The sequence below is a fragment of the Phaenicophaeus curvirostris genome, chromosome 23 (genome assembly GCF_032191515.1).
Source record: "Phaenicophaeus curvirostris isolate KB17595 chromosome 23, BPBGC_Pcur_1.0, whole genome shotgun sequence".
NCBI classification, from domain to species: Eukaryota; Metazoa; Chordata; class Aves; order Cuculiformes; family Cuculidae; genus Phaenicophaeus; species Phaenicophaeus curvirostris.
In genome coordinates, this window is record NC_091414.1 from 7,550,679 (window position 1) to 7,575,781 (window position 25,103).

Below are 25,103 nucleotides of genomic sequence, written 5' to 3' on the forward strand. Positions count from 1 at the left end.
AGGTAAATTGAACCGTTCTCCCCTTAGGGATGCTAAGGATGAACTTCTGGAAGAGTTTGTTGGTAAGAGTGGTGCAGGGAGGAGAATTTAATTAGATTAAGATGCAGTTCAGCAACGTTTGTGTCTGCCAGAGAGCGGCAGTCTGAGTTTGGGACACCCTGGGATGCTCTTCCCAGCCCTGGCTGCCTCTGAGCTGCTTTGGTTTTGAACAAGAATGTGGAAAATACATCCAGGGTGTCTTAGTGTAAAGCAGTTCAGGGGGCACCAGGGTACGAACAAAACCGCCTGTCAAGCCGGTGTCCTGCCTCTGGCTGTGTCCCAGTGCTGGCAGCCTGGCAGAAGGGCAAGGGCTCGCCTTTTCCTTGCCAAACTGCAGCGTAACGTGACGTGAGGGGCAGGACTTGGCTGCACACCCTGCTGTCCGGTCGGCTTTTCTTTGCGGCGTGCGTACCCCTGCCCTGTGCCTGCCAGTCTTCAGCCCAGTTAGGAACGCGGGTTTGTTGTTGAATATTTTTGTCCTTTCCTACTGTTACAAGTTTACTTGTCTGGATAATTTCCTCCATGAGAAGGCTGTGTGGTGTTAGTTTCCAATAAACAAAATTTCCTTCCTCCTAGAGTATTCTGTGGGGTTTTTCATATTACAGGTTAGCCCTGCTGCACTGTGGACGGGATGATTTGGAGTCTCTGGTTTGCTCCCTTTATGCTATTCCCTATTTTAGATGTCTCTCCTGTGGCGTCTCTCCTTTTTATTAATAATCAGGTCTCATGTTTTAAATCCTTTATGCACTAGTTTCATGTTACAAAAGCTGCACTAGTTTTTATCGACTCAGTTGATGTGATCTTGCTCCAGTCAAAGGTTTTTAACAGCTGCCGTCCCATGTACTTGATGTGAGCTGAACTTCAATTGTGTCAAGTTCTGCTCTGCTTTGCTGCGGCAAGTGGGAATGTTTGTTGCAGCTGCCTTTAAACTTAAATTTGGATGTTTTAAATGAATTAAATATGAACATGAATAATGCAACTGGTAACCCAGCCTTTCTACAATTAAATGCAAACTTTTTCATTTTGTCTCTTTGCTCTCAGGTTTCGAGATGCCGCAGTGTCTGTGCTGACTTTGTTGGCTTGTAGGAATGATGGGGAACTAGAGCCCACGACAGTGCCGTGGAGCCGCTGGCACTCCTGACACCTCAGTGAGTTGAAGTTGTTTGAAACTGTGGGAAAGGCTCTTCATCTACTTCGGAAGGCAGCAACTTGTTGCCCTTTTTAGAATTTAAGGTTGCATCCTGATGAGATGAATTTGCACATTGATCTGTCTTTTCCATCCCTGGAGGTGTTCAAGGCCAGGTTGGATGGGGCTTGGAGCCCCTGATCCAGTGGGAGGTGTCCCTGCCCATGGCAGGGGGCGGAACTGGCTGGGCTTTGAGGTCCCTTCTGACCCAAACCATTCCAATAATCTATGATTCTTTCAGAGTATCGATTCTGGAAACCCACACCACATAAAACTCTGGTCTGTGTTTGCAAGGTTATCTTCATATCCACAAGCATGAGCGATGCGGCTCTAGAAAAAGAAGGAAGGTCTATATCTGGTGTGCAGTTTTGTGCAAGAGTCAGGTTCTGGAGATGGAGCCAGCATGGGCTGGGTTCTGTAAATCACAAGTGATCTGTTTGATGCAAAAATAATGTTGTGTCCTCCGTGTCATTGACCCAGCCAACAGGTTCTCATCGGGGCCATGTTTGTGTACTCCCCATGAGGAGAGTCCATTCTTTCCCCTTGGATACCAAACCATAGCTTCTGCTATTTATCACTTTAAGGGTTTTTTTTTTTTTTTTACTTCTCAGCCCCTGAACAGTTTGCAGCCCATGTAGATTCGTAACGTGTTTCTCCCTGTCCTGCAGAGCCTGTTAGCTCGCCTGTGCTGCCCTTCCCTTCCTTTTCTCTAGACTGAAGTTTGTCTTCATCACAAGGGGGTTTCAGGCTTGCTGGAGCTAATAGCGTGATTCCGCTTGCCCTCCAAAAGTTATCACTGAAATAAAACCACAGCGCGTTTCCCACAGAGGTGGGAAGGAGCTTTTGGAGGTTGTCTGTTCCAGTCCTGCTTGCGGAGCTGGGCGAGCTCTGGAGTCAGACCCAGCCTCAAGGTTGGATTGGGCTGCTCAATGTGGTGGCAGGTGATGCTTGGAGTATCTCCAGGGATCCAGTTTTACAGCTTCTCTGGGGAAATATAGAATGAAATCATGTCCAGGAGGAATTGCCAGTTCCCAAGCCTTGTGTTAGTAATGCCCACCTTGTACCAGTTGCAGGTGGGCTGGGGTGCGTGGGCTGCATCTCCAGGGCTAAAGAAGAGAGGGCAAGTCCTGTCCCTGGGATATGGTGGGACTGGTGGCTTGTGTCTGCCCTGTGCAGGGCTGTCTGACACCATGCACTGTGGAGTTTGGCTCCTGCTGTTCTCTGGGTGTTCTGTGGCCCTGGAACATGCTGGTTATTTTGCATGTTTTTTTCATTTTTGAGTTATGGCCTTGCAGGATAAAAGCATGCCTTGTGGTCCTGTGGTGTGCGAGCATCCTGGGGCGCTGGGTGATGCAAAGCTGTGGTGCAGGACTGCGAAGGGTGACAGGAGTCAGGCTGGGGCTATCTTTTTTAGGCAGTTTCTTGGAAGTGTGTTTTGAAGCAAGCTCTGCCAGGCTTATGCCCATGCAGCTCTCAACAGAGTGGGAGTCATAGAATCATGGAATCATTGAGCTTATCTCTTACCTCTAAGCTTATCCAGTCTGACTGTCAGCCCAGCCTCACCGTGCCCACTAAACCATGCCCACTAAACCATGCCCTGAAGTGCCACATCTACATGTCTTTCGAACCCCTCTGGGGTTGCCCTGGGCATTCTCTGCCGGTGCTTCACCATTCTTCTGGTAAAGAAATTGTTCCAATCCAATATCCAATCCAAACCTCCCCTGGCACAACTTCAGGCCATTTCCTCTCATCCCATCACTTGTCACGTGGGAGAAGAGACCAACACCTACCTCTGGGAGCTGCAGAGAGCAACGAGGTCTCCCCTCAGCCTCCTCTTTTCCAGACTGAACAGCCACAGCTCCCTCAGCTGCTCCTCATAAGACTTGTTCTCCAGACCCTTCCCCAGCATTGTTGCCCTATGCAGCCTACGTCTCCTCCTCTGGGGAAGAGTCACTTCTTTTTTCTTTCTGACAGGAGCACCATTTGCAATGTCTCATTCTCTTCCACGCCAAGGATGAGGAACCCCAGCAGTGGGCTGTGAGCTTTACAAGCAGTGAGGGTTCCTCCTCTTGCCATCTGCACGGGGATGAAGGCTGCTGTAGTTCCACCTCTCCTCTTGAGCCACGGCTTTCCACAAACCATATCTGAGCAGCTCCTACATGGTTATGAATTTTCCCTCCAGGTGTTTCTGCAGGGAAGGGTCACACATCCCGGCTGGGTTGGGCTCCAAAGTGCTTGGGCTGAAGCGACTTTGCTCCAGCTGCCTGCGTGGCCCAGGGTCCCCGTCCCGTGCCAAACGTGGGTGATTTATGGTTGGCACTTTGGAAAGTCCCACGTCCTGGGGAGCGTGCAGACAGCAGAGGTGCAGAGCCTGCAGTGAATGTTTGCCTGGTGCCTGTTTAACACCTTCCACCCTGGGATTTATGGGTGGGGGGCTTTTCCTGCTGTGACTGTGAGCTTTTAGTAAAAATAAATGAAGAAAATTATGAAAAGCAGCATTAAAAGCTGTAAATAAGCTTTCAGATATAGATTACCTTCTGCTATTGCAAGGAAAAGAAACTTTACTACTTTCACAAGTGTACAAACACACACACTCTTTATGAGAGAGGCAATAAGAGGCTACTGTGTACCTGGTGAGCAGGATTAAAAAACATCAGTTTTTTTCCAATTAATATTTAATATTCCTTTAGTTTTTTCCTTCCCAGAGCGTTGCTCAGTGCTGCAAGCGCTGCACATAAAGGCGGTAGTTTGAAGCACTCTTTCTAGAACTTTAAACTCTTCATTTCCCTTGAGTTTGGAAAAAGCCTGGGTTTCAAAATACAAACTCCTTGCCAAGTGGGATCTGTAAATACCCTTCAGCAACTCCGCGTTGTGTCCTAGGACGGCTTCTTCCTCTTGCGTCCTCCAGCCTGACTGCCCCACTGTGAACAAAATGGAGTTATGTTGACGCAATTAATCTTTCATTCCTTAATGTGGTGTCAGAACATGCCTTTACCAGCCTTCCTGCAGGCCCAGCCGTGCATGTAGGTATTTCCCGTTCGGGCTTGGCACAGCTCGGTGCATACAGGAGGCACTGGGCTCCGTGTACGTGTCCGGCACACAGCTCTCAAGAGCTCCGGTTTTCCCTAGTGTTCACTTTTAACAAGAATGCAAAAGCGTTTTCTTTTTGGGGACAATCCAGCCAGTTTTCCTCCAAGCAGGAAACAAAAAATGCAGTGCAACTTGGACGCTCACTGCAGTGCTAATAGGAAAAATATTCCCCGGGTCATTGTCCAACTCCTTATCCCTTTTACCCAGAGCTGCTGCAGGCGGTTTGAATCACAAGTGGCGAGATGGGGATTGCGGTCCTGCTTTGCTGGATTTAATGTTATGTTTCTATGTGTTTTCTTTCATAAATCTCAGCTCTGCCTCCCTTTGTTGGGGAGCGGGGCCGAGCCCCCCTCCCTGCGCACATGGGACCCACGGCAGAGCTCACACTGAGGCTGGCATGTGCGCCTTGCACTCAGTCATGCTGCTCCTGCTTTCATGAATTTGGAGTTGTCCACATATTGGGGAAAAACTTGTAGTGTCAGGGGGCTGGAGTGAATTGTCTGTTTGTGGTAGGTGCCATTCTGTGCAGCCCAAGGTGAAACCCATCTCTTTCCCCCTGCTGTGTTAATGCTGTAGTTGATTCTGTGCTCCATAATGGGTGAGTCTTCTCACACTTGTTTCTTTTCTCCTAGACTTCTTCAGTCACCTAAAAGCAAGCCAGTCCCAGGATAAGGACAGCAGCAAGTGATATAATGCGGAAACCAGGCCCTCAGAAAGGTGAGCAGTGATGCTCGGTGCAGCCAAAGGCCCTGTAGCCAGCTGTTGCAGGCTGAAGGACCGAGCATAGCCCACTGGGAGCAGGAGTGTGGGGGATGCGCTGTTCACATGCTAAAAACGGAGTCGTTTGTGTGTCTGGCTGTGTGCAGAGAAGTCTTCATCAGTTCAACCCTGAGATGGGCAGAGGAAGAGCCCTCTGTCAGGGGTGAGGGTGCTCTGTGGAGCCTGCAGCACAAACCATCTGCTCGTGCTCCCAGTGGGAGGCAAACTGCTTCTCTGCTGGCACAAGCCTCGCCCTTCTAATGAGGCATGAAACCAAGGACCAGCCTACCTTGTGGAGATGAAATCTGTTACGGGTGCTTACCTCTTGCTGCCTGAGTCCCGAGTCCCAGCACACACAGCAGCAGCCGTGGCGCTCCGGGCGGCTGTGGGCTGCCCGTGTCCTGCTTACCCCAACAAAACGGATGCAGTCAGGCACGCTGCCTGCAGCCGAGCTGCTCGGGCTCCTTGTGCTTAACAAAAATATTGATTTCCTTTAGTGTTGTGCCACGCGTGTGCATTCGGCTGGAGTGATCTCATCACACGCTCTTTGGGGGATGGGGGCAGGGAGAAGCAGAGAGGATGGAGCATCCTCTGCAGCTCTTTGTTCACATCTGCCGCACACTCACAAGGTTTATGGCAGGAGATTTCTATGCTCAATTTCTCTCCTCCCTTTATTTTTTTCAAACGTCTCCTTTGCTTCTCTGGTGGTTCATCTCACAGCAGCATTATCCCCTTCCTAGCACTGCTTGTCCTTTAATGAAGTGAAAATAAATGAAGGAAAGCAGGGAATGGGGAGAGCCTGCTGCGAGGCAGCTGGAGGGCTTGCTAATAAAAGAGGCAGGTTGATTACTCAGCAGCGTGGCCGCAGACCGGGCTGGCTGCATTTACCCTCTCACACAGCTTCTCCTCTTGCCTCTTGGAGCAGGGCATCTCCAGCCAGCACGGCTGTGTGACCTGTGCTGAGAACGCCATCCCATAGGTAGCAGATGCATCACCTGCATTGTGCACATGTGGGTTTCTGCCCTACTTATCTGCTTTGTTAATAATGCATTGAACTTTTTCTTTATTTGCCTGCAGAAATTCTTGCGTTTTCTTTTTCTCTCTGCTGCTTTTTCAGCCTGCATAATGAGGATTTTTGTATGTTAAAGGTGAACAATATATTGTAACTTCACCTGCAGAGTGGGGCGAGAGTCTGCTTAAAGAGCACAGATGCAATTTAGAATGCTGTCCTGCAGCCTTACCCAGCCCAGGGAGGTTTCTTGCTTCTGACTTGAAATACTTTCATAGAATCATAGAATGATTTGGGTTGGAAGGGACCTCAAAGCCCATCCAGTCCCAACCCCTGCCACACGCAGAGACACCTCCCACAGGATCAGGGGCTCCAAGCCCCATCCAACCTGGCCTTGAACACCTCCAGGGATGGGGCAGCCACCACTGCTCTGGGCAACCTGGGACAGGGCCTCCCCACCCTCACAGCAAAACATTTCTTCCTAAGATCTCATCTCAATCTCTCCTCTTTCAGCTCAAAACCGTTCCCCCTCATCCTATCCCTGCACTCCGTGATCCAGAGCCCCTCTCTGGCTTGTCTGGAGCCCCTTTCAGTATTGGAAGCTGCTCTAAGGTCTCCCCAAGCGTTTTCTTCTCCAAGCTGAACAAGCCAACTTTGTGTCCTTTATTCTTGCTTTCTTAAGGAGGTGGCAGAGCACTGTCCTTCATGGGAATACATTTTTAGGAAAGGTGCCCTTTCAGCTTTTTTATTGGTTTGTGTCTCTCCAAGGAGTCTCTTTCGTCACTGTCTGGTGGTGCTGTGGGCACACTCCATGTGTCTCTTGTGTGATAAACCCTACACACAGTCCTCCTGTCCATTGTATTGAGGAGAACATGTCAAGAACTGCAGATTGCTTTTGGACCATTAATCTTGCAATTTCAGGCATCCTAGGACACACCAGGCCAATCCAGCAGAGCTCATGGCCTCCTCTTTCAGTTACTTTGCTGAAGATTTCAAAAGTTTTCCTTTTTTCTTTTTGTTCCTTTCACAAGAAACTGCTTTTCATGGGAGCAAGGCACGTTTCATAGAGCAGTACCAAGCTGTTGTTTATAAAAGCCCTAATAATGCATTGATTGGGCAGCAGTGGGTGAGGAGCTGGCTCGGGCTAGCTCTGCTGTGCACGTTGCTCTGGTATCTCTGCTATCCCTCCATTAGGCTGGAGGTGGATAGGAGCAGGGGGACATCCCGCACTTCTCCCTGTATCCTTTCCCAGAGCTGTCCTGGGAACTTTTTTTTTTGCAAGTCTGAGGCCCAAAGACAACTTGGATGCGATGTTTCTCAGAGCAGGTGCTGCACTGCAGTGCTCACCTATGAGCTGTGCAGGACACGTGGGGTAACATCGAAAGGGCATTTGTGGAGGCCTTGGGAGGAATCCTTTCCTCGTCACCAGAGACAATTGGGGCTGTTTGTTTGCGTACAGCCAGCTGGAGTGGATATATAAGGAGCAGTCCAGGTTCCACTTCTCAGCATACAAGATCCACGCAAGCTGTTTTTAGTGGCTTTTGTGTTTGCTCCTCTCAAGCCTTGCCACCTCTTCACACAGCTAAAATGATGAGGCTCTAGCAATTTGCTGCTTTTTATGTTACTGATTGCCGTTGTGGGAGAACATGAGATCATGAGGCCTGGGTAGAGACTGAGATGTGAATGCAGGTACCTCGTGGCAGGTCTTGAGCTGTGTGGAGGCAGGGAGCACACCCCATTGATTCAGACATCCATGTGTTCAGGACAGGGAGGTCAGGACAGGACTCTGAGGTGCCTGTAAATTAAGTGACTGAGCAGTTAATGTTGAAGAGTGCAATAGCTGGCTTCCTGCACTGACACAAACACTTTGTTTCTTCTTTCAGCCATAGACTGGAAAGATGGTAAAAAGCACAAGCACAGCCGCCCGTCAGAGTCTCCCTCCCAGTACCAAGGTAAAAGAGACCCCTTGTCTCTCCTTCTTTCTCCCCTCTTCTTTCTTTGCCCTGCTCCCCGTGGTGATGTGCACATGTCTGCTTGGCCAGCCCACGGTGGGGATTGGGCAGTGCTGCCTTGCAAGAAACTGAGCAGCTTCTCACTGCCCAAAGCTCGGGTGTGCAGCAAGGGGGTGGAAATTCATCAGCTTTCTGGCACAGAGCACCCTGTAGCCCAGGCTTGAAGGGTTTCTGCTGAAACCCAGTACTGCGCTGGGACACCTCTGAGAAGCAGCAGAGCAGACAGCGTCGTGGTTTGAAACCTCTTAGTTTTGGCTCGCACATTCTCATGTTTCTTCTGAGCAAGACAGTGAGTGAGCGAGATCGTATTATCGGCTGTAGCTGTTACCGATGGAGAATGTGCAGCCGGATTGATGGCTGAGCAAAGGGCCTGGAATTTATAACAGGCAGGAGCTCTGCCGTCACGGTGGGAGAGCTGACCCCCAGGAGGCTGCACTCAGACACCAGGGCAGGCCACCGTCACCTCTGAATCTGCAAGCAGAGATGATGCTCTGCTAATTTTCATACCGAGTTGGCTCAAGCCGTGCTGCTTTCATGTGCTGCCTTGATGCTCGTTAGCAGACACACATATGGGCTGCAGACTTTAATGGGATGCCTTGATCTGGGTAGGGCACGTTCTCCTTCACAGATGTGACCTGAAACGCACATGTATCATTTTGGTTGGATTGATGACCCCTCGGGAGCTGAAATGCTAATCGAACCCAAACCAGGCTTCGATTAAAGATATAAACAAAAACGCCGTCTTCATTTAAATTCTGGGCAAAAAATCAACATTAAATGCAACACAAGGATTATCTAAACACAGGGGTGTAGAGTTGCGTTGTTCACAACTACTGCCATGGGACCCTTTGAGGGGGCGAAGTGTTTGCTTTGTAGTAAATGTTTTTGAAGGTTAAGACATCAGAGCCTGACTCTGACACTGCCTGCAAGTAATCGCTCCCATTGGCACAAGCGTGTGGGAAGGAGCTTTCCAAAGGCAAAAGTGACAGACAGTCACCCTCGGTAGGCATTTTCACAGTCGAGTTACAGGGAGCCATAGAGATTTACAACCCTTGGCTTTTGTTTAGCTCACAGATGTAATCACAAAAACGTGGGGTTCCCATGCAGTGTCCGGCTCTCATTTCCTCCTGCAAAGACCTGGTGTTTGTTATACAGACGAACTCATCAAACGATGGTCCTTCCGGACTGTGGGAGCACGGTGTCATCTGCAAGGAAGGAAAGTGGGGAAAGAAAAGGCAGAGAGCAGGCAAAAAAACAGGGTGATTTCAGGGCTGGCAGGACATTTTACACTTGTCCTGGAAGCTGGGGCAGCAGCAGATCAAGGGTTCCTCTTCACTTTTTGAGGTGAGAGAGGATTTTGTCCCTGCAGTCAGCATTGTCCTGGACATTCCTGATCCATCACCAGTAAAAGGCACATTTTAGGACCTGTTTTTTTCATGAAGCAAAGTGGTGGCCTCAGAACTGGAGAAAAGCCCCAGGATTTTGGACCAACACTCAGAAAGCATTTGCCAGCTTTACCTGCCCAGGCCAGGTAAAAAACAAGTATCCCACAGACTAAATCCTCCTGTCTCTCTACAGTAAGGCATCCAAGTGATTAATATGAATAAGAATATTGAGAGAATATACAGTACAAGATAGTCGATCTGGGCACTTGGAAATTTCTGTTTGAAAGGTGTTGCATCTTGAGCTAAATGCTGTTACTGAGTATAGTTAAATGCATTCCCCACCTTCTGTGCAGGGCTTCCTCTCGCACTCAGGCAGTGGTGGCAACTTTCACCTTCAGTTTGCAGTTTCTCAGAGTAATCCTGAAAAGATGCAGTCTTTATTTGTCCTTGTGCCATCTTTATTTAAAGAAATGGCCAACAGTGAGCAGAGAGGGCAGGCTGAACTCTGCTCTATCGTCTCTTGTCTCGTCTTAGAGCTTAGAGAAGTCAATCTGCTGCTCCTGCCTTTCTTTTCAGAGGAAGCCACCAGAGCTGTGAGTCGAGAGGGGCTGCAGTTCTAGCAGGGCGAGTGTGTGTCTTCATGCGGTGGTTAAGTCCCAACAGGCTCTAGAATTAATCTCTAACAAGTTCCATGCCCAATCTCTATATTTAGAGGCACACAGCTGCCTCAGAAATTTACTGCTCCTGCTGGAATTGTGCAGTACCGATCTTGACTGCGGCGTGAGCCACTGCGGGGAGCAGAATGGCCGTGCTGCGTTCGGAGGGGGTGAAAAGTGGAAGGATTAAAACCATGACTGCTTTTAATAGTGAGGGATTGGAACCAGCTGAGGAGAGGGTGGGTTTCTGTGTAAAATAAAACTGTCAGGCACGGCTGATCCATTTCAAGGCTCAGGCCCTGGGGCTTGCGCTCCTCGCCCCAGTGCTGTCACAGCGTCCTCGACTCCAGGGACAAGGGCTCTGCGGGGCCACCCAGTCTGAGCCCAGAGCTGCAAGCAGAGTTACTGGGGGATGCAACGAGGCATTTCCCTGCCAGGAGAGCCTGAGTTTGCTTTGGCTGGGTATTTGTTACACATTGTTCGTACAAAGAGTTTCAGCGATGTAACCAGGGGTAAAATCACATTGTCAATTAATGCAGAATGTTGTGAGAGCATCAGTGCAGTGAATCACTGGCTTTCTTCATTCAGCCCCATGTGATGTCATGGCTGAAGGGGAAACGCATGCCAAGGGATGGAGATGCAAACTCTGAGGAGTGAAGCGCTGCTGTCACAGTCTGTAAATAGAAATACATTCAGCCAGGGTGGCAGCAAAAGAAAATTTTTATGTTCATTCTCTGTATTTACCAGCGTGCCAGTCATCAACAGGAGAGAAAGCAGCGTTTCTTGTATTTAGTTGAAGCCTGTAGATTATCAAGCCCTTAGGGCTTCTCTGCGCACATGAGGCAGAGCTCAAGCGTGCTGACCTCAATGCTTGAGTTTTGGAGGCGTGGTATGCGCTGCAGCAGCTAAAATGGCTCTTAATTTAGCTTTTGTTTTGGAAATAGACTGACTAAAATCTTCATGTGAGCAGGGGAAGCAGTATCTGACTCTTTAAGGGGAAGCGGTAGCTGGGTCTTTTATCTGCTGCCACCAATGCTCTTGAAATGACTTGGAAACAGGAGTCTCCGGGGAACCATTAGGATGAATGCAAGCTAATGTCATGCTGGAAGGATCCTTTCCCAGCTGCTCTGTTTAAATGGCAGAAGTCATGATTTGCTTGGATCACAAGAGATTTTAATTCCTCATTTAATAACAGGTTTCCCTGAATTATAGAATAGAATAAAATTGAATCACTGGGTTGAGATCATCGAGTCCAACCATACCTGTCCACTACTAAATCATATCCCTGAGCACCTCATCTGCCCATCTTTTAAACCCCTCCACGGACGGGAACTCTACCGCCTCCCTGGGCAGCCTCTGCCAGGGTCCAATAACCCTTTTGGTGAAGAATTTTTTCCTGATGTCTAATCTGAACTTGCCCTGTCACAGTCTGAGGGCATTCCCCCTCATCCTATCACCTGTCACTGCTGACAGTGTATTGCTTTTACCCTTTTATGTGGGGAAGCGGTAGGCAAGGATGAAATATGCTTCCTCCAGCAGCCGTGCTCAGTGGAAGAGGCTTTGGTGTTGGACGTGAGCCACTCTGCTCAGTAGCTCCTGGTTTGGGGGATCCCTGCTTCCATCCTGACTTTTCTGCTTCAGGAGCTGCTGCCCTGACCCTGATCGCTGCAGAGGGGCTGATGCTGGCCCTGAGCTGTGAGTGTGCTGGACTGGGGAGCTGCAAAGTCCGCACGGTCTGAGCTTTTCTGTGGATCTGGACTGCTTGTAGCCCTCGGTGACTGTTCTTCATCCCCAGCCTGAGCAATGTGTTAAAGGAGTGACTTTTAAGGGGCAGTTGTCTGTGGGACCCTGTGGATTCCCATCTGTGCTAGGTATTTTATATGAAGTTGTAGGTCATCACCCTCACTCTTTGCAAACTCCTCAGCAGCACAGAGGCAGAAAGATGCTGTAGGCAGGACTGTGCTTTGTTCTGCCTGTCAGCTGCGGTTGTAAATCTTCTGTGGTCACAAACATCAGAAGATCTTGATGAAAACGCGTTGTCAGTGAGCACCTCCTCTGTGAGGAGTGGAGAACTGCCAGCGTTAGGAGCCCGGCCATCTCTGTTCACAAGGATATGCAGTAATGGGATGAGGCGGAATGGCTTTAAATTGGAAAGGGAAAGATTTAGATTAGACATTAGGAAGAAATTCTTCACAATGAGGGTGGGGAGGCCCTGGCCCAGGCTGCCCAGAGCAGGGGTGGCTGCCCCATCCCTGGAGGTGTTCAAGGCCAGGTTGGATGGAGCTTGGAGCCCCTGATCCCGTGGGAGATGTCCCTGCTCATGGCAGGGGTGGAACTGGGTGGGCTTTGAGGTCCCTTCCAACCCAAACCATTCTGTGATTCTGTGATTCTTTTTCCAAGATTTTTGCTCATCAGTTCTTGTTTGAATCCTTTCGTTTTATCTACTCAGGTCATTTCACCTGGGATAAATACCTGAAAGAGACATGTGCCATCCCAGCTCCTGCCCATTGCTTCAAGCAGGTAAGAGAGTGAATGAAAACAAGAGGCCAAGGGTGATGGTCCACCGGTGACTTGGGAGCTCTGTGTCTGGAATGGTCCCCTTTTTGTTGAGGAAGATGCTTAAGGAATCGGAGACTTAATAGAAATAGAAGTTTGCTGAAGCAAAGATGAAAAAGATACGTTCGGGCACTGCAATGCAATGTAAATGTAACTCTCAGGTGTGCATGGATGGGCAGACTGTGAGTCTGGGTTTGGTGGATCCTGCCCAGCGAGAAGGTTTTAACTAGAATTCAGTGCATCTTTCTCAATGGAAGAGCCCCATTCCCCCAGCCCTGAGTACCTGAGCCCAGTGGTGATGGTGTTGAGAGCTGGGGATACAGAGTGAATCGGTGTGGCACCACTCCGGACAGAGGGGCACAGCACCAAGGAGTATCCATCTGGAGCTTGGGGCTTGGGTTGGTGGGTGATTCTCCCAAGAAGAGGGCTGAGAGTCAAGGGTAGGTTTAGTTGTGGAGGTGATGCAGTACCGAAAGACGATGCTGTGGGTCACAGACCAGCCAGAGCCCAATCAACTTTGTGGTGTCTGCTGAAGTGTTGTGCTCAGAGGATGCTGCCAGTCTTCAGTAGAATGAGTTTGGACGCGGCTAGGGCTTAGACTTTATGACTGAGGTGGAACTTGTATTAGAAATCCTGTCTCTGACTGGTCCCTGTTCTTCTCTTTGCAGTCATACACTCCACCCGCAAATGAATTCAAGATCAACATGAAACTGGAAGCTCAGGACCCCAGGAACACCACCTCCACTTGCATTGCCACGGTGGTGGGTCTGACAGGCGCACGCCTCCGCCTGCGCCTGGATGGCAGCGACAACAAGAATGATTTCTGGCGGCTGGTGGATTCTGCTGAAATCCAGCCCATTGGGAACTGTGAGAAGAACGGAGGGATGCTGCAGCCTCCACTGGGTGAGTTGAGCTCCAACTGCCCAGCAAGCACCTGCATTGTCTGTGAGGAAAGCCCTAGGGGTTTATATTTCAGTGCATGGGACAGAGACCCATGGACGGACCCCGCAGTGATGTAGAGCACCCCTGTGAGCTTTGGCTGTAAAACAGATGTGTCCCACACCAGCTCTGTGTTCCCATGTGAATGTCCTGGCATGGATAGGGAGGTGATTTAGAGTGTAGGTGAAAGAGCTCTTTGCACCGAGGGAAGCTGCTTGCTTCCAGCCTTGGAAGGGACCTTAAAGCCCATCCAACTCCACCTGCCTGCCATGGGCAGGGACACCTCCCACTGGATCAGGTTGCTCCAAGCCCCATCCAGCCTGGCCTTGAACAACCCCAGGGATGGGGCAGCCACCACTGCTCTGAGCAGCCTGGGCCAGGGCCTCCCCACCCTCACAGCAAAACATTTCTCCCTAAGATCAGTCTCCCCTCTTACGGCTCAAAACCATTCCCCTCATCCTATCCCTGCAATCCTTGATCAAGAGCCCCTCCCCAGCTTTCCTGGAGCCCCTTTCAATCCTGGAAGATGCTTTAAGGTCTCCCTGGAGCCTTCTTTTCTCCAGGCTGAACTACCCCAACTACCCCTCTCAGCCTGCCCTCATACAGGAGGTGCTTCAGCCCTTGAATCATCTCTGTGACCCTCTGGACTCACTCCAGCAGCTACGTGACCTTCCTGTGCTGAGGACTCCCTGCCCATCCCCATTAGCACATCCCCAGATAACATCAAGCCAATCTATAGTGATACCAGAACCCTTCAGTTGGATACCTTGAGTTAGGAGTATTTTTATTCATGTGTTTTCCTGGAGCACCATTTATGAGCTCTGATGGAAGTACAGGCTGAAATGCAGTGGGACTCTTGGAACTGTTCTGAAGAAGGACAGGACATTTCATGTTTTGGCACAACGCACCGCTCAAAACTGTGTGCATGCAAGTCTGATTTCCTTTCAAAATTGCTACAGACAAAACCTGCTGCAGCTCGTAATGTTAAAGCTGCCATGGTTGATGTTACTCTCATCCATGCTGCTGTCCATTTGCAGATATCGCTTTGAAACCCTTGTTGGGGGCAGCTCACAGCTCTGGTGCAGGAGGCGTGGGTACCTGTCCTGTTCTGGCTGGCAGGATGGGTTCCTCCTGTGCCCTGCCTGGGGTGTGACAGCAGATGGCAATAGTTGTAATGGAGTTGCAGAGCAAAAGGGAAGGAGTGTGTGTGCCCAGCTCTGATCTGTATCACCTGCTTAACCTTGGCCCAGACAGGAATGGTCCTCTTGCACCCAGCATAACAACAGGTAACACAAAGCCCTGCCTGAAGTTTTCCTGCATGGTGTAGGGGGCCAGACACACAGCAAGGATTTTCTGTGCTCCTTTTCTGTCTGTACACATCTGCCGCCACTCCCCTTCTTTCCATAGATAATCCCCAGGAAAGGTTCTCTCTGCCCTTTGGGAGCTTTGCTCTCCCATCCTTTGCGGTCTGTGGCTTCCTTGGTTTCCAGGTGGCTCTGACAAAGTTGCAGGGCTGTGCTGAGCTGGTGGAGTTCTGGCATTGTGGCCCTGGCAAAGCTTTGCCATGGTAATCATTATGGGATGCTCTCTCCAGGCCCAGTCTCAGGGGTATGGTCCAGACACCGCAGATACAGAAAGTACAGTTGTGTGTTCAGCTGAGCAGCAGAGATTGCCTGTACAGCAAGATGCATGTTTAGCAAAGTTGGTGTTTGTGATGTCTGGAGGCTTTTGTTGGCCATGCAGTCACACTCAATGCCACAGGCTCAGAGCATGTGAAATTGCTTTGTTCTCCCTATAAGCCCCTTCCTGTTATTTCTCTACTTTTTCTCACAGATGTTGAGCCAAAAATCTGCCAGCCTTTCCTGTAATGGTTAAATCTGTTTTCCAGCCATGTCCCAGCCTCTTTATTCCTTCAGGTTAGCTCACGCACAGCTCTAAAAGGTGGAGGAGGACACTCAGAAGCTGACATTTCCTATAGACGAAACAATTCGATAGCCTGGTCATGCACTTGCTGATTTGTGTCTCCCCTGTAGCAGGATCACTGCAGCTGGGAATGCTGGCATTGCAGAAAGTGCTCTGCCCGTGTGGTCAGCATGCAGACTTGGGTTATGAGAAATGAATATTGCAGTCAAGCATCCAAATCCAGATGTTTTGTTTCATCAGCGTAATGTTTTGCATTCAAAGTATCTGGAAAAGGTCAAACCTGCCTCCAGCGTGAGGAGGGGGGTGGGGGGTGTGATCACAATGTGTGCGCGCTGCGAAGTTCCCATGAAAGCAGGCATCTGCTGCTGGATCCAGTGGCCTTAAAGTCTCCCTCTGCTTCCTTCTCTGCAGGCTTCCGGCTGAATGCCTCCTCTTGGCCCATGTTCCTTCTGAAGACTCTGAATGGAGCAGAGATGGCTCCTGTCCGGATTTTTCACAAGGTATTTGATGGTACTGTTTGTAGACATCCTCCTAGCATGCCCCCTGTCCTGCAGAGCACCACAATCCCAGCTGGCATCTCGTGTGAGGTCTGATCTCAGAGGAGATGAACATTGCCCAGCTTTGCATGGTGCTGCTTTTCCAGGGTAGATCTGTACCCTCTGTAGCTGTCACAGCAGTGCTCAGGTGCAGGCAGAGGTCTGCTGAGAAAAGGGCTTGGGCTTGGGAGGTGGGTTCGCTTTTCACTTGGGCTGCAGGTGCTGTTCACAGTCAGGAACGCTGCATGTGAAAATCACCATCTCTCTAGGACTTTTTAACATCCCAGAGCTTGCAAGGGGTGCAAATACTGCTGTGAGGCAACGCTGCAAGTGTGTTTTCGTAGTTTGTATTCTCACACCCTTGGCGAAGTCAGAACAGAAGCCAGTGTAGAGGTGAACATTGTGGTGTGGGGCTTTAGTTAATCTCAAGCATAAATGACAAGAAAGAGCAAGCCCCAGATGAGAGAGAATGGTGGATCTCTCACATGTCTAGCAAAGCTGAAGGTGGGAGAAGAATGCTGGAGAGAGGCTATGATATCACAGGTTTTCCTGCTCTGAGATAGCAAGGTGAGAGTGTTCTGCAGAGGCTCTTTTCTTTGGAGCTTTATTTGCTGCCTGTGTTGCATGACAGGCTTGACAGGGTGCAGCGTTAGCGTAGCACCATCTGGGCCTGGTCCAGCAGCCGAGTGGTGGCAGGTGGCAGTCAGCAATAGGCCTGGTTGCCTCTTGACTAAAGGGCAGGCGGTTGCATAGCCAGGTGAGCGTGTGCACCCCTCATTGGGGTTCAACCCCAGCCTCCCTTCTCCACCTGCCTGTGGAGGTGAGGCTGCTGAGGGAGGGCAAAGCCCTGGTCTGGCACTGGCAGATCCTCTTTGAGCACATTTTCAACTTCTCCTTGTAGGAACCACCATCTCCATCCCAAAACTTCTTCAAGACAGGTATGAAGCTGGAGGCAGTGGACAGGAAGAACCCTCACTTCATCTGCCCGGCCACCATTGGGGAGGTGAGAGGTTCTGAGGTCCTCATAACATTTGATGGCTGGAGAGGTGCCTTCGATTACTGGTGCCGATATGATTCCCGGGACATCTTTCCCGTAGGCTGGTGCTCGCTGACTGGAGATAATCTGCAGCCCCCTGGAACAAAAGGTAAGGTCCACGTTGTTGCTTAGCTGTCTTCCTCCTCCATTCAGCTCTCAAAAAGCAGTGAAATAGGCAGAGGCGAGCAGCAAGGACATCTGGGTGCCATGTCTGGTTTCCTCACTACTGCTTCCTGCGTGGTGAAGGTACAGGTGATCGTACGTGTTAGTGGCCTGGCATCCAGGTGCCAAGAACAGCCATCCCTGAACAGGGTGATGGCTCTGGAGGGGTGGGGATGCTGTACAACAGTACTGAGGTCTGTTCGTCATCAGGAGTTTCCTTGAAGTCTTTCCTGCGCCTCTGGAATGTACATACCTAGGGACTTTTTCACAGAGGGGCTGGTCTATTTGTGGATGATAGGGAAATAATGGGAGCTGTTAAGTTGCAGAACTGTGCCTGTTTGTACTTCTGACAGTTAACTTGTGCTGTGATTTCTGCTGTGAACATGGAAAAAGCAGGTCTGAATCAGGTTGTGCCTTGTTCCTTGATCTGTGATTGTTGTGTAGGAGCAGTATTGGGAACCTGCTGCCTTGCAAAGGTCCAAGTGTTGGCTGTGGAGGTTTTCAGATGTGTTTGACTTGCTGGCGGTGCAGTTGCGTTCAGGACCAGGGAAGCAGTTGTTATCCTTATGCACGTGCCTTGAGCATTTGCTGGCTGGCAGGTCCAGCACACCCCCATGTGGTGTGATGATGAGATGTAATGATGTGATGATTGCTGGCACGTCACGAGCCAGCAATGTGCACTCATAGCCCAGAAACCAAACGTGTCCTGGGCTGCATCCAAAGCAGTGTGGCCAGCAGGGTGAGGGAGGGGATTCTGCCCCTGTGCTCTGCTCTCATGAGACCCCACCTGGAGTCCAGTGTCCAGTTCTAGAATCCCCAACATAAAAAGGATATGGAACTGTTGGAACGGGTCCAGAGGAGGCCACAAAGATGATGCTGGAGCACCTCCTGTTCAGGGACAGGGTGAGAGAGTTGGGGTTGTTCAGCTTGGAGAAGAGAATGCTCCAGGAAGACCTTAGAGCAGCTTCCAGGACTGAAAGGGGCTCCAGGAAAGCTGTGGAGGGGCTTTTTACAAGGGCCTGGAGTGACAGGACGAGGCAGAATGGCCTTGAATTGGAGGGGGGAAGAATTAGTTTAGACATTAGGAAGAAATTCTTCCCGATGAGGGTGGGGAGGCTCTTGCCCAGGTTGCCCAGGGAACTCATGGCTGCCTGATCCCTGGAGGTGTTCAAGGCCAGGCTGGGTGGGGCTTTGAGCACCCTGACCCAGTGGGAGGTGTCCCTGCTCATGGCAGGGAGAAGGAACTGGGTGAGCTTTAAGGTCCCTTCTTACCCAAACCATTCTGTGATTCTCTGCGATGTGATGATGTGGATGAGATGCACGAGAGCAGCCTCTGGAGCTGAAGGATTACTTGGGGGAGGCATTTCTATGATGAGACTCTTCCTCTTGAACACCCAAGGTCAGCTGGTGCTCCCCATCAGGCTGATGCTTTCCTGCTGTCCCTTGATGTGAGCCGTTTCCGTCCCCCCGTGCCACAAGGCTGCTGTTGGTGTTGGTTGCTGGAAGTTGTCTCTCATGACCTTTGCGCACACCGAGCTGTAGGCTCCCCTCGGGTGGAGCTGATTTCTGTTATGGCTGGGAACTGAAAGGCACTCTCACTGTTTACCTTGGATTTCTGTGTTCAGCCTTGACATTCCCAGCCTCTCCTTGGCTTCCTGCTGATTGTTTGCTCCTGCCCACTGCTGCCCTGCAGGCTCCACAGAGCTGCAGGGGACCTCCTGGAGTCAGGAGCACTTGCCCAGCATCTCCCAGGTGCTTCTCAGGTGCTACTCAAGTGGCTGAAGACATGATTGTGGTGGGTGGGAGCTGCCCTGTCAGTAACCTGGGTGTGTAAGTTTTCAGGAGCAGGGTGGAAGCCACCTTTCCAGAAGTGGGAACATCCGTCCAACTCGTGATGCCTGGTGCTGGCAATTTTCTTCCTTTCCAGCCTCCCTGTGCCAGGGGTTGGAGCTGTGAGTGAGCAGAGCATCCAGAAATAACCCCCATCATGGGGGTGGAACCGTGGTAATTTAGAGCCATCTTGAGCAGTGTTTGCTTCCTACCTGGGCACATAGCAGTGGTGGGATCTCCTTCTCACATTGGCTCCATCAGCAGCAACTCCGCAGTTCCTACTTACATACAAAATTGTGAATAATGAAAGTCCCATCTCCTCATTCCCAGGCAGGCGCAGCCCTTGATCTCAGGCAGATTCCTGCTCCTTTGCTGTGTTTTTAAGTACTGGAGCAAGAGCAGGGCTTGGCAGGGGTTGCCTGAGCCATGCAAAAATGCTGTGGAGTCAGGATCAGCCTTGTCTTTGTGGTATTTGACTTTCCTCTCTGTGGCTGCCCCCTCCCTTTCCTGCCCCACTCTTTCCAATTTCCACTTCGTGGGATTAAACCAAAGGAAGGGAGTGCTGGGAACTTTCCTGATCTGTAATTAAATTCCTGCCTTGTCCCTTTACTCCTCAGCCCTGCTTTGGAGGAGGGTGAGCACAGCCCCCCAGGACCTGCGAGTGCTGCTCTTGGCAGGGTTGGAGGATGCTTCACCGCAGAGGGATCCCCCTTTCCTTTGGCTCTGATAAAGCTTCCCTGTGTGCCAGCGTGGAGCCTGTGGGACCACGTGGTGGAGTCAGGGAGGTTCGGTTCTCTTTCCCAGTGGGAATTGCCCTTAATTCAGGGAGACTTGGGGAGATGTACAGGATGCTGGTGTTCTGCCCACATACCAGACTGACCGTCTTACCCAGAGCCCATGGGTACCACCAGGATAAGGTGCCTGAGGGATCCCAGACCTGTGAAGAGTTAACTCTATCGAGACTGAAGGCTTCCTGGGGTTGAGCGAAAAGAGGCCTTGGGAATGAGCTCATGTTCAAGGGAAGCAGAACTTCAAAGGGGCCAGGCATGTTTATTTAATGCTGGTAACTTAATTCAGCTCTAATCTGCCCCTTCTCCTGGTTGCTGGCAGAGGTGGAGGGGTGCAGGGCTTCTCCCAGGGGCGTCTCCTCTCCAGCTCTGGGGCTTCCCACTCCTATTAGTATTTGCATGGCTGGGGAGGGTGCTGAGCTGGGGCCCAGCCAGCCATGCTGAGAGGAGCTTTCAGGAGGGCACGTGTGTGTGAAGGGAGGAAAGGGAGGTCAAGCGCAAGGAGAAACAGCTCTGCATGCCAGGTTGGTAATTGCATCACTGTCAGGATGTGTGCTGTGTGCGGTGGCTGCTGCGAAAGCTCCAGCCAGATGTCCTAGCATCTCTCGGAGCTCGGCTTTCCATGTAGCACATCTTGGAGCTACATGGAGACACACATAACATAGCTCCAGGGGTGCCTGCACCTGCAGTCGGTTTTTATCCTCTCTATTTGGTGTCAGCCTGCAGGCTGGGATTGGAGCTCGGCTCTGCCGGGCTTACAGTGCAAGGCGAAATGTGACAGAGCTGGTCCTGTGCATCCCCAGCTTCCCCATGCCTGCTTGTCTCTGTGACAAGCAAGTCTCTGTGACCATCCCAAAGGGAGTGGGGTTTCTATGGGGGTGCAGCACACTTCCTCCAGCTTCCCACCTGTGCCAGGAGGCTCTCTTGGGGTCATCTCTTGGGCAGGAACCTCCACTCCACTGCTTACATGTAGAGTACAGTATCTTCTGTGTCTTTTCAGGCCTCTCACGCATGTTCCCTCTTACCCTTAAACACGTATCCTGGGCTTGTAGGAACATAAGGGCTTCCTGTTCGACAAGCTGAGAGAACTGGGGTTGTCCAGCCTGGAGAAGAGAAGGCTCCAGGGAGACCTTAGAGCAGTTTCTAGTACAGAAAGGGGCTGCAGGAAAGCTGGGGAGGGGCAGGGATAGGATGAGAGGGAACGTTTCTGAGCGGCAAGAGGAGAGATTGAGATGGGATCTTTGGAAGAAATGTTTTTCTGTAAGGATGGGGAGGCCCTGGCCCAGGTTGCCCAGAGCAGTGGTGGCTGCTCCATTCCTAGAGGTGTTCAAGGCCAGGTTGGATGGGGCTTGGAGCAACTGGATCCAGTGGGAGGTGTCCCTGCCCATGGCAAGGGAGCTGGAACTAAATGGGCTTTACTGTCCTTTCCAACCCATACTGCTCTATGATTCTGTTGAACAAAGTGCTGGATGGTAGCTTTGAGCCCTGCTCAAAAGGCAGATCTGTTAACAGTCACCTTGTGCAGGAGGTGCTTGTGGTTTGTGGGTTTGCTTCCAAGTTTGAGAAATTACCATTTTTTAACTGTTTCCAGGAGAGCTGTTTGCACATCCTTTCTTACTGAGTCAAGCACATATCCTGGAGAAATACTGACTGGGAAATACCAGTCCGTCACAGTGTGTACATAAACCTGGCAAGTTGGGGTTCTATGGGGCAGAGAGCCCAAACTTTCTGCAAAATTTTTGGTCTCTCCTGTTGCCTGGTGGGGTCAGAGATGCAGAATCAGGGCAGACCAAAGTAGAAGGGTGTTTCCTTGTCTTTAGATATTGCAGCACATCGAAGCAAGGCCAAAATACACTGCATGCACATCACTAACGATGTAGGGTTTTTCAGTGGAAGAACCTGCAGGTGTGTTGGGTGGGGAGGGAATGATCCACGTCTGCCAGGCCTGCGTGCTTTTCTGTTTGAGTCATATAGTGACTCAACTGACATTGTAGACACAGTGCAGGAGGGAGCTGATACTTCTTAAGCTGAGAGCTTCAAGGTTTAGATTAGGTTGTGACCAGATAAGCAGTATATGGGTCTGTGTGCTGCAGCAGTGTCAGGGAGAACGGTAAACTGGGAGGAGAGCAGAGGTGGAAGGGGTAAAATCCATATGTTGGCTGTTGTGAGCCTCCCCCCAGCAACTCGTTTGCCCCACAGCAGAGTGAAGGAGAACATCAGAAGGGTGAAGGTGGGAAAACTGGTGGGTTGAGATACAAACGGTTTCACAGGCAAAGCAGAAGCTGTGTCCGCAAGGCAAAGCCAGGCATTTGATCACCGCTTCCCATCAGCAGGCGGGGGCTCAACTGTTCCCAGGAGAGCTCGGTCACACATAACGGCGATGTGGGAAGACAAATGCCATAACTCCAGTCATCCCCCCTTCCTCCTTCTTTTCCCCAGCTTTGCCTGCTGAGCATGACACCCTGTGGTTCAGAACATCCAGGCCATTGGGGTCACATATCCCAGCTGTGCCGCCTCCCAGCTGCCAGGGCAGCGTGAGAAGCAGACACCTTGATACCACGCAGGGCTAAAACCCAAGGATGTTACCAACAGTGATTTGGTCACAGATCCAAAACACAACACCATATGGATGTTACTGAAGTTAACTCTATCCCAGCCAAACCATTACAGCACTTTTGAAAAGCTTTTGGCATGCATTTTAGTTTTCTAGACTCCCCACTTCCTGGGCAGCCTGCAGGGAGCTCATGCTTTCATGGCTCTAAACGGGACAGAAACAATCCTGCTCTCAGGTAACTGACCTAAAAGTGGAGCACAGCTCTGGAAAGCTGCTTTGCAAAGTCCCTCTCCATTATAAGGAGAACGGCAAATCAATATTTAGGATTGACCTCAAGATAGAGGGTTGCTGCTTTGTTACTGGAGAGAAGTAGTGAAGGATATGCACACTAATGGATTAGAGAGGGAAATGGAGACTTTGATGAAAACCACTGAGAAGAAAGAAGGAAGCGATAAGAGTCAGGTTAATGATTGTGGTTTCCAGGGCCACCTGCCCTCCGTGGGGAGGTGGGATGAGGGAAATCCCCTGTTTTGTGGCGAGGAGATGTATATGTGTCTGTTATCCATGGGAAATGTGGGTTTCACAACTAATTGCAGCATGGAGGAAAGCTCGGTTCTTTGTAGTCAGGGAAACATACACTGGAAGAGGATCCAGGAGAAGTTATTTTCCTTTCTGAAGTGGTTTGTGGGATGGAGAGCTGTGAGCCCTTGGGGAAGGAGAAACAGTCTTCGCAGGTACCTCTGTGAGGCAGCTTCCAGCTCTGAGCTCATCACAGAGGAGGTGATGCTTTGGAGAACCTGTCTGCAGCAGGCAGAGGGATGCAGGCTGGGAAAAAGGGACTGAGCCAGTGGGATCAGGGCTTTCTGCCTTCACATGATGCTTGCCAGCACAGGGATCTGAGATTTTCTGCAAGATCTGGGTCCAAATCATGTAGAAATCTCTTATTTAAACATTAGCTTTAAATATCAAAGAAATGGGTGCATGTTTCTCGCGTTTGTGCGGCAGCTCAGCTCTGATTTGCTTCAAGTGTGAGCTGCTTACAGGAGCCCTCGTTACAGCTGAGAGATGGGTCTGTGCGTGATCCCAACAGTATTCCTGCTAGAAGGTGCTGTGGCAGGGACAGTCTCCCCTGGCCTCTTTTAAAGCAGCTTGTTTTCCAGGCCCTGAAGGAATCCAGATTGAATCCATACCCACACAAGGACCTTCCCCATGCACACACCACTGTAACAGCATCCAGTCTGCTCAACCATGCATCACTGCTGGAGGGCAGGGAGGTACCAAAACCTCAAAAACAAGGATGCTGGGACACGTAGCCCACAGCAACCTGCCAGCAGTCACAGATGCAGCCGTTGAAGTCCGTAACTGAGAAGGTCCTTGCACCTTTTCTCCATTTGAGCTGTGCCTGCGCCTGATGCTGTGTTCCTGTGGCATTCCCTGGTGGGCTTATTACCTCCTTTTCCATCCTTCTGGATGCTCCATAACAAAGACACGGGTGATGCTAGGTGTAGGAGAGGGACAGCAGTGAAAGCGTTAAGGCTGGGCGGGCAGAACTGGAAGCAGCTCCAGCACTGGAATTTGGAGGAGTGGAGTTGCTGCCTTGGCACCAGCCCAGCTGGCAGAGAGGCCCCGCGCCCTGCTGGGTCAGGAGAGCTAATGCGGAGCCACAGCCATCGGGGAGCGGCATGGGCACTGGAGACCCCGGTGCTCAACGCGGTTGGACGGCAGGCACTGGCCTTGAGCGCCTTCACTCAGCTCTGCTAGAGCTGTCGCGCGCAACTCGCTCTCCCGGGGCTGCCTTGAGAGCGTTTCCCTCGGCGTGCAAAGCAAGCAGAAGTTAATCACTTTAGATAGTTACCATGGGGATGTGCTGAAGGGGAGTTCACATCCACTCCTGGACTGCGTGTGATACTCAACCCGCCCGTATAGGCAAAGCGACCGGAGTGTGCCAGCAGGGCCTGCCCTCGCGTGGGTGCTGTGCCGGCAGCTGTGACTCCAGGAGGGAACAGAGGCACAAAACGCTGACCCTGGAGAGAAAGTTTATGGAGTTCCTCCTCTCTCCCCACCGCTGCTGCTATGTGATTTATTGGTGAACTGCTTGGTTCAAATGAAGATGGGGATCAGCTGCTAGGTTTTCTGCCCATGGGCAAAGGTAATGTCTATTTTATTACTTTATTTTTGGTGTTGCTTGGTTTCTCTTCCTCCTTTGGGGAGACAATACGGCGGTGAGTGGAGGAGTCTCGTCAGGAGTAGCTGGCTGGGGAACACTCAGGGTAGCTCCTGGGCTTGCTGCTTGGAGGAGATGGAAAAATCTTGGAATCATGGAGTGGTTTGGGTTGGAAGAGACCTCAAAACTCATCCAGTTCCTACTCCTGCCGCGGGCAGGGACACCTCCCACTGGATCGGGGGTGTTCAAATAGTAATTACTGTCACTTCAACAGGGGTTTGGAGCTTGTGCATCAGGCTGGGTGGTGTTTGTGTTGGGGTGGCTGGATTTGTGTCCACACCAGTAGAGATGCAGTACTGACGGCAGGAGGTTACCCAAAGCAGTCCAGCATTTTCTCTTTCAGCCATGGTCAAATGCGTGTGCAGTCACAGTACCAGGTGTCGCTGCCTTTCAGAGCACAGTGGGAAGATCCCAAGAAA

General features: G+C 50.8%; 1 protein-coding gene across 8 annotated transcripts in view; it reads left to right on the plus strand.

Annotated features, from left to right (window-relative positions):
* SCMH1 (Scm polycomb group protein homolog 1) overlaps window positions 1–25,103 on the plus strand; it is an 80,287-nt gene that overhangs the window by 18,605 nt on the left and 36,579 nt on the right. For 7 of the 8 annotated variants that reach the window (XM_069875233.1, XM_069875238.1, XM_069875237.1 and 4 more), the window contains exons 2-8: window positions 1,081–1,187; window positions 4,948–5,032; window positions 7,967–8,035; window positions 12,586–12,656; window positions 13,361–13,595; window positions 15,966–16,054; window positions 16,992–17,235. In XM_069875233.1, coding sequence (XP_069731334.1) covers window positions 5,008–5,032; window positions 7,967–8,035; window positions 12,586–12,656; window positions 13,361–13,595; window positions 15,966–16,054; window positions 16,992–17,235 — 733 coding nt within the window. In that variant the 5' untranslated portion in view covers window positions 1,081–1,187; window positions 4,948–5,007. The remainder of the gene's footprint in view (window positions 1–1,080; window positions 1,188–4,947; window positions 5,033–7,966; window positions 8,036–12,585; window positions 12,657–13,360; window positions 13,596–15,965; window positions 16,055–16,991; window positions 17,236–25,103) is intronic. The other variant, XM_069875236.1, reaches the window with a different exon arrangement.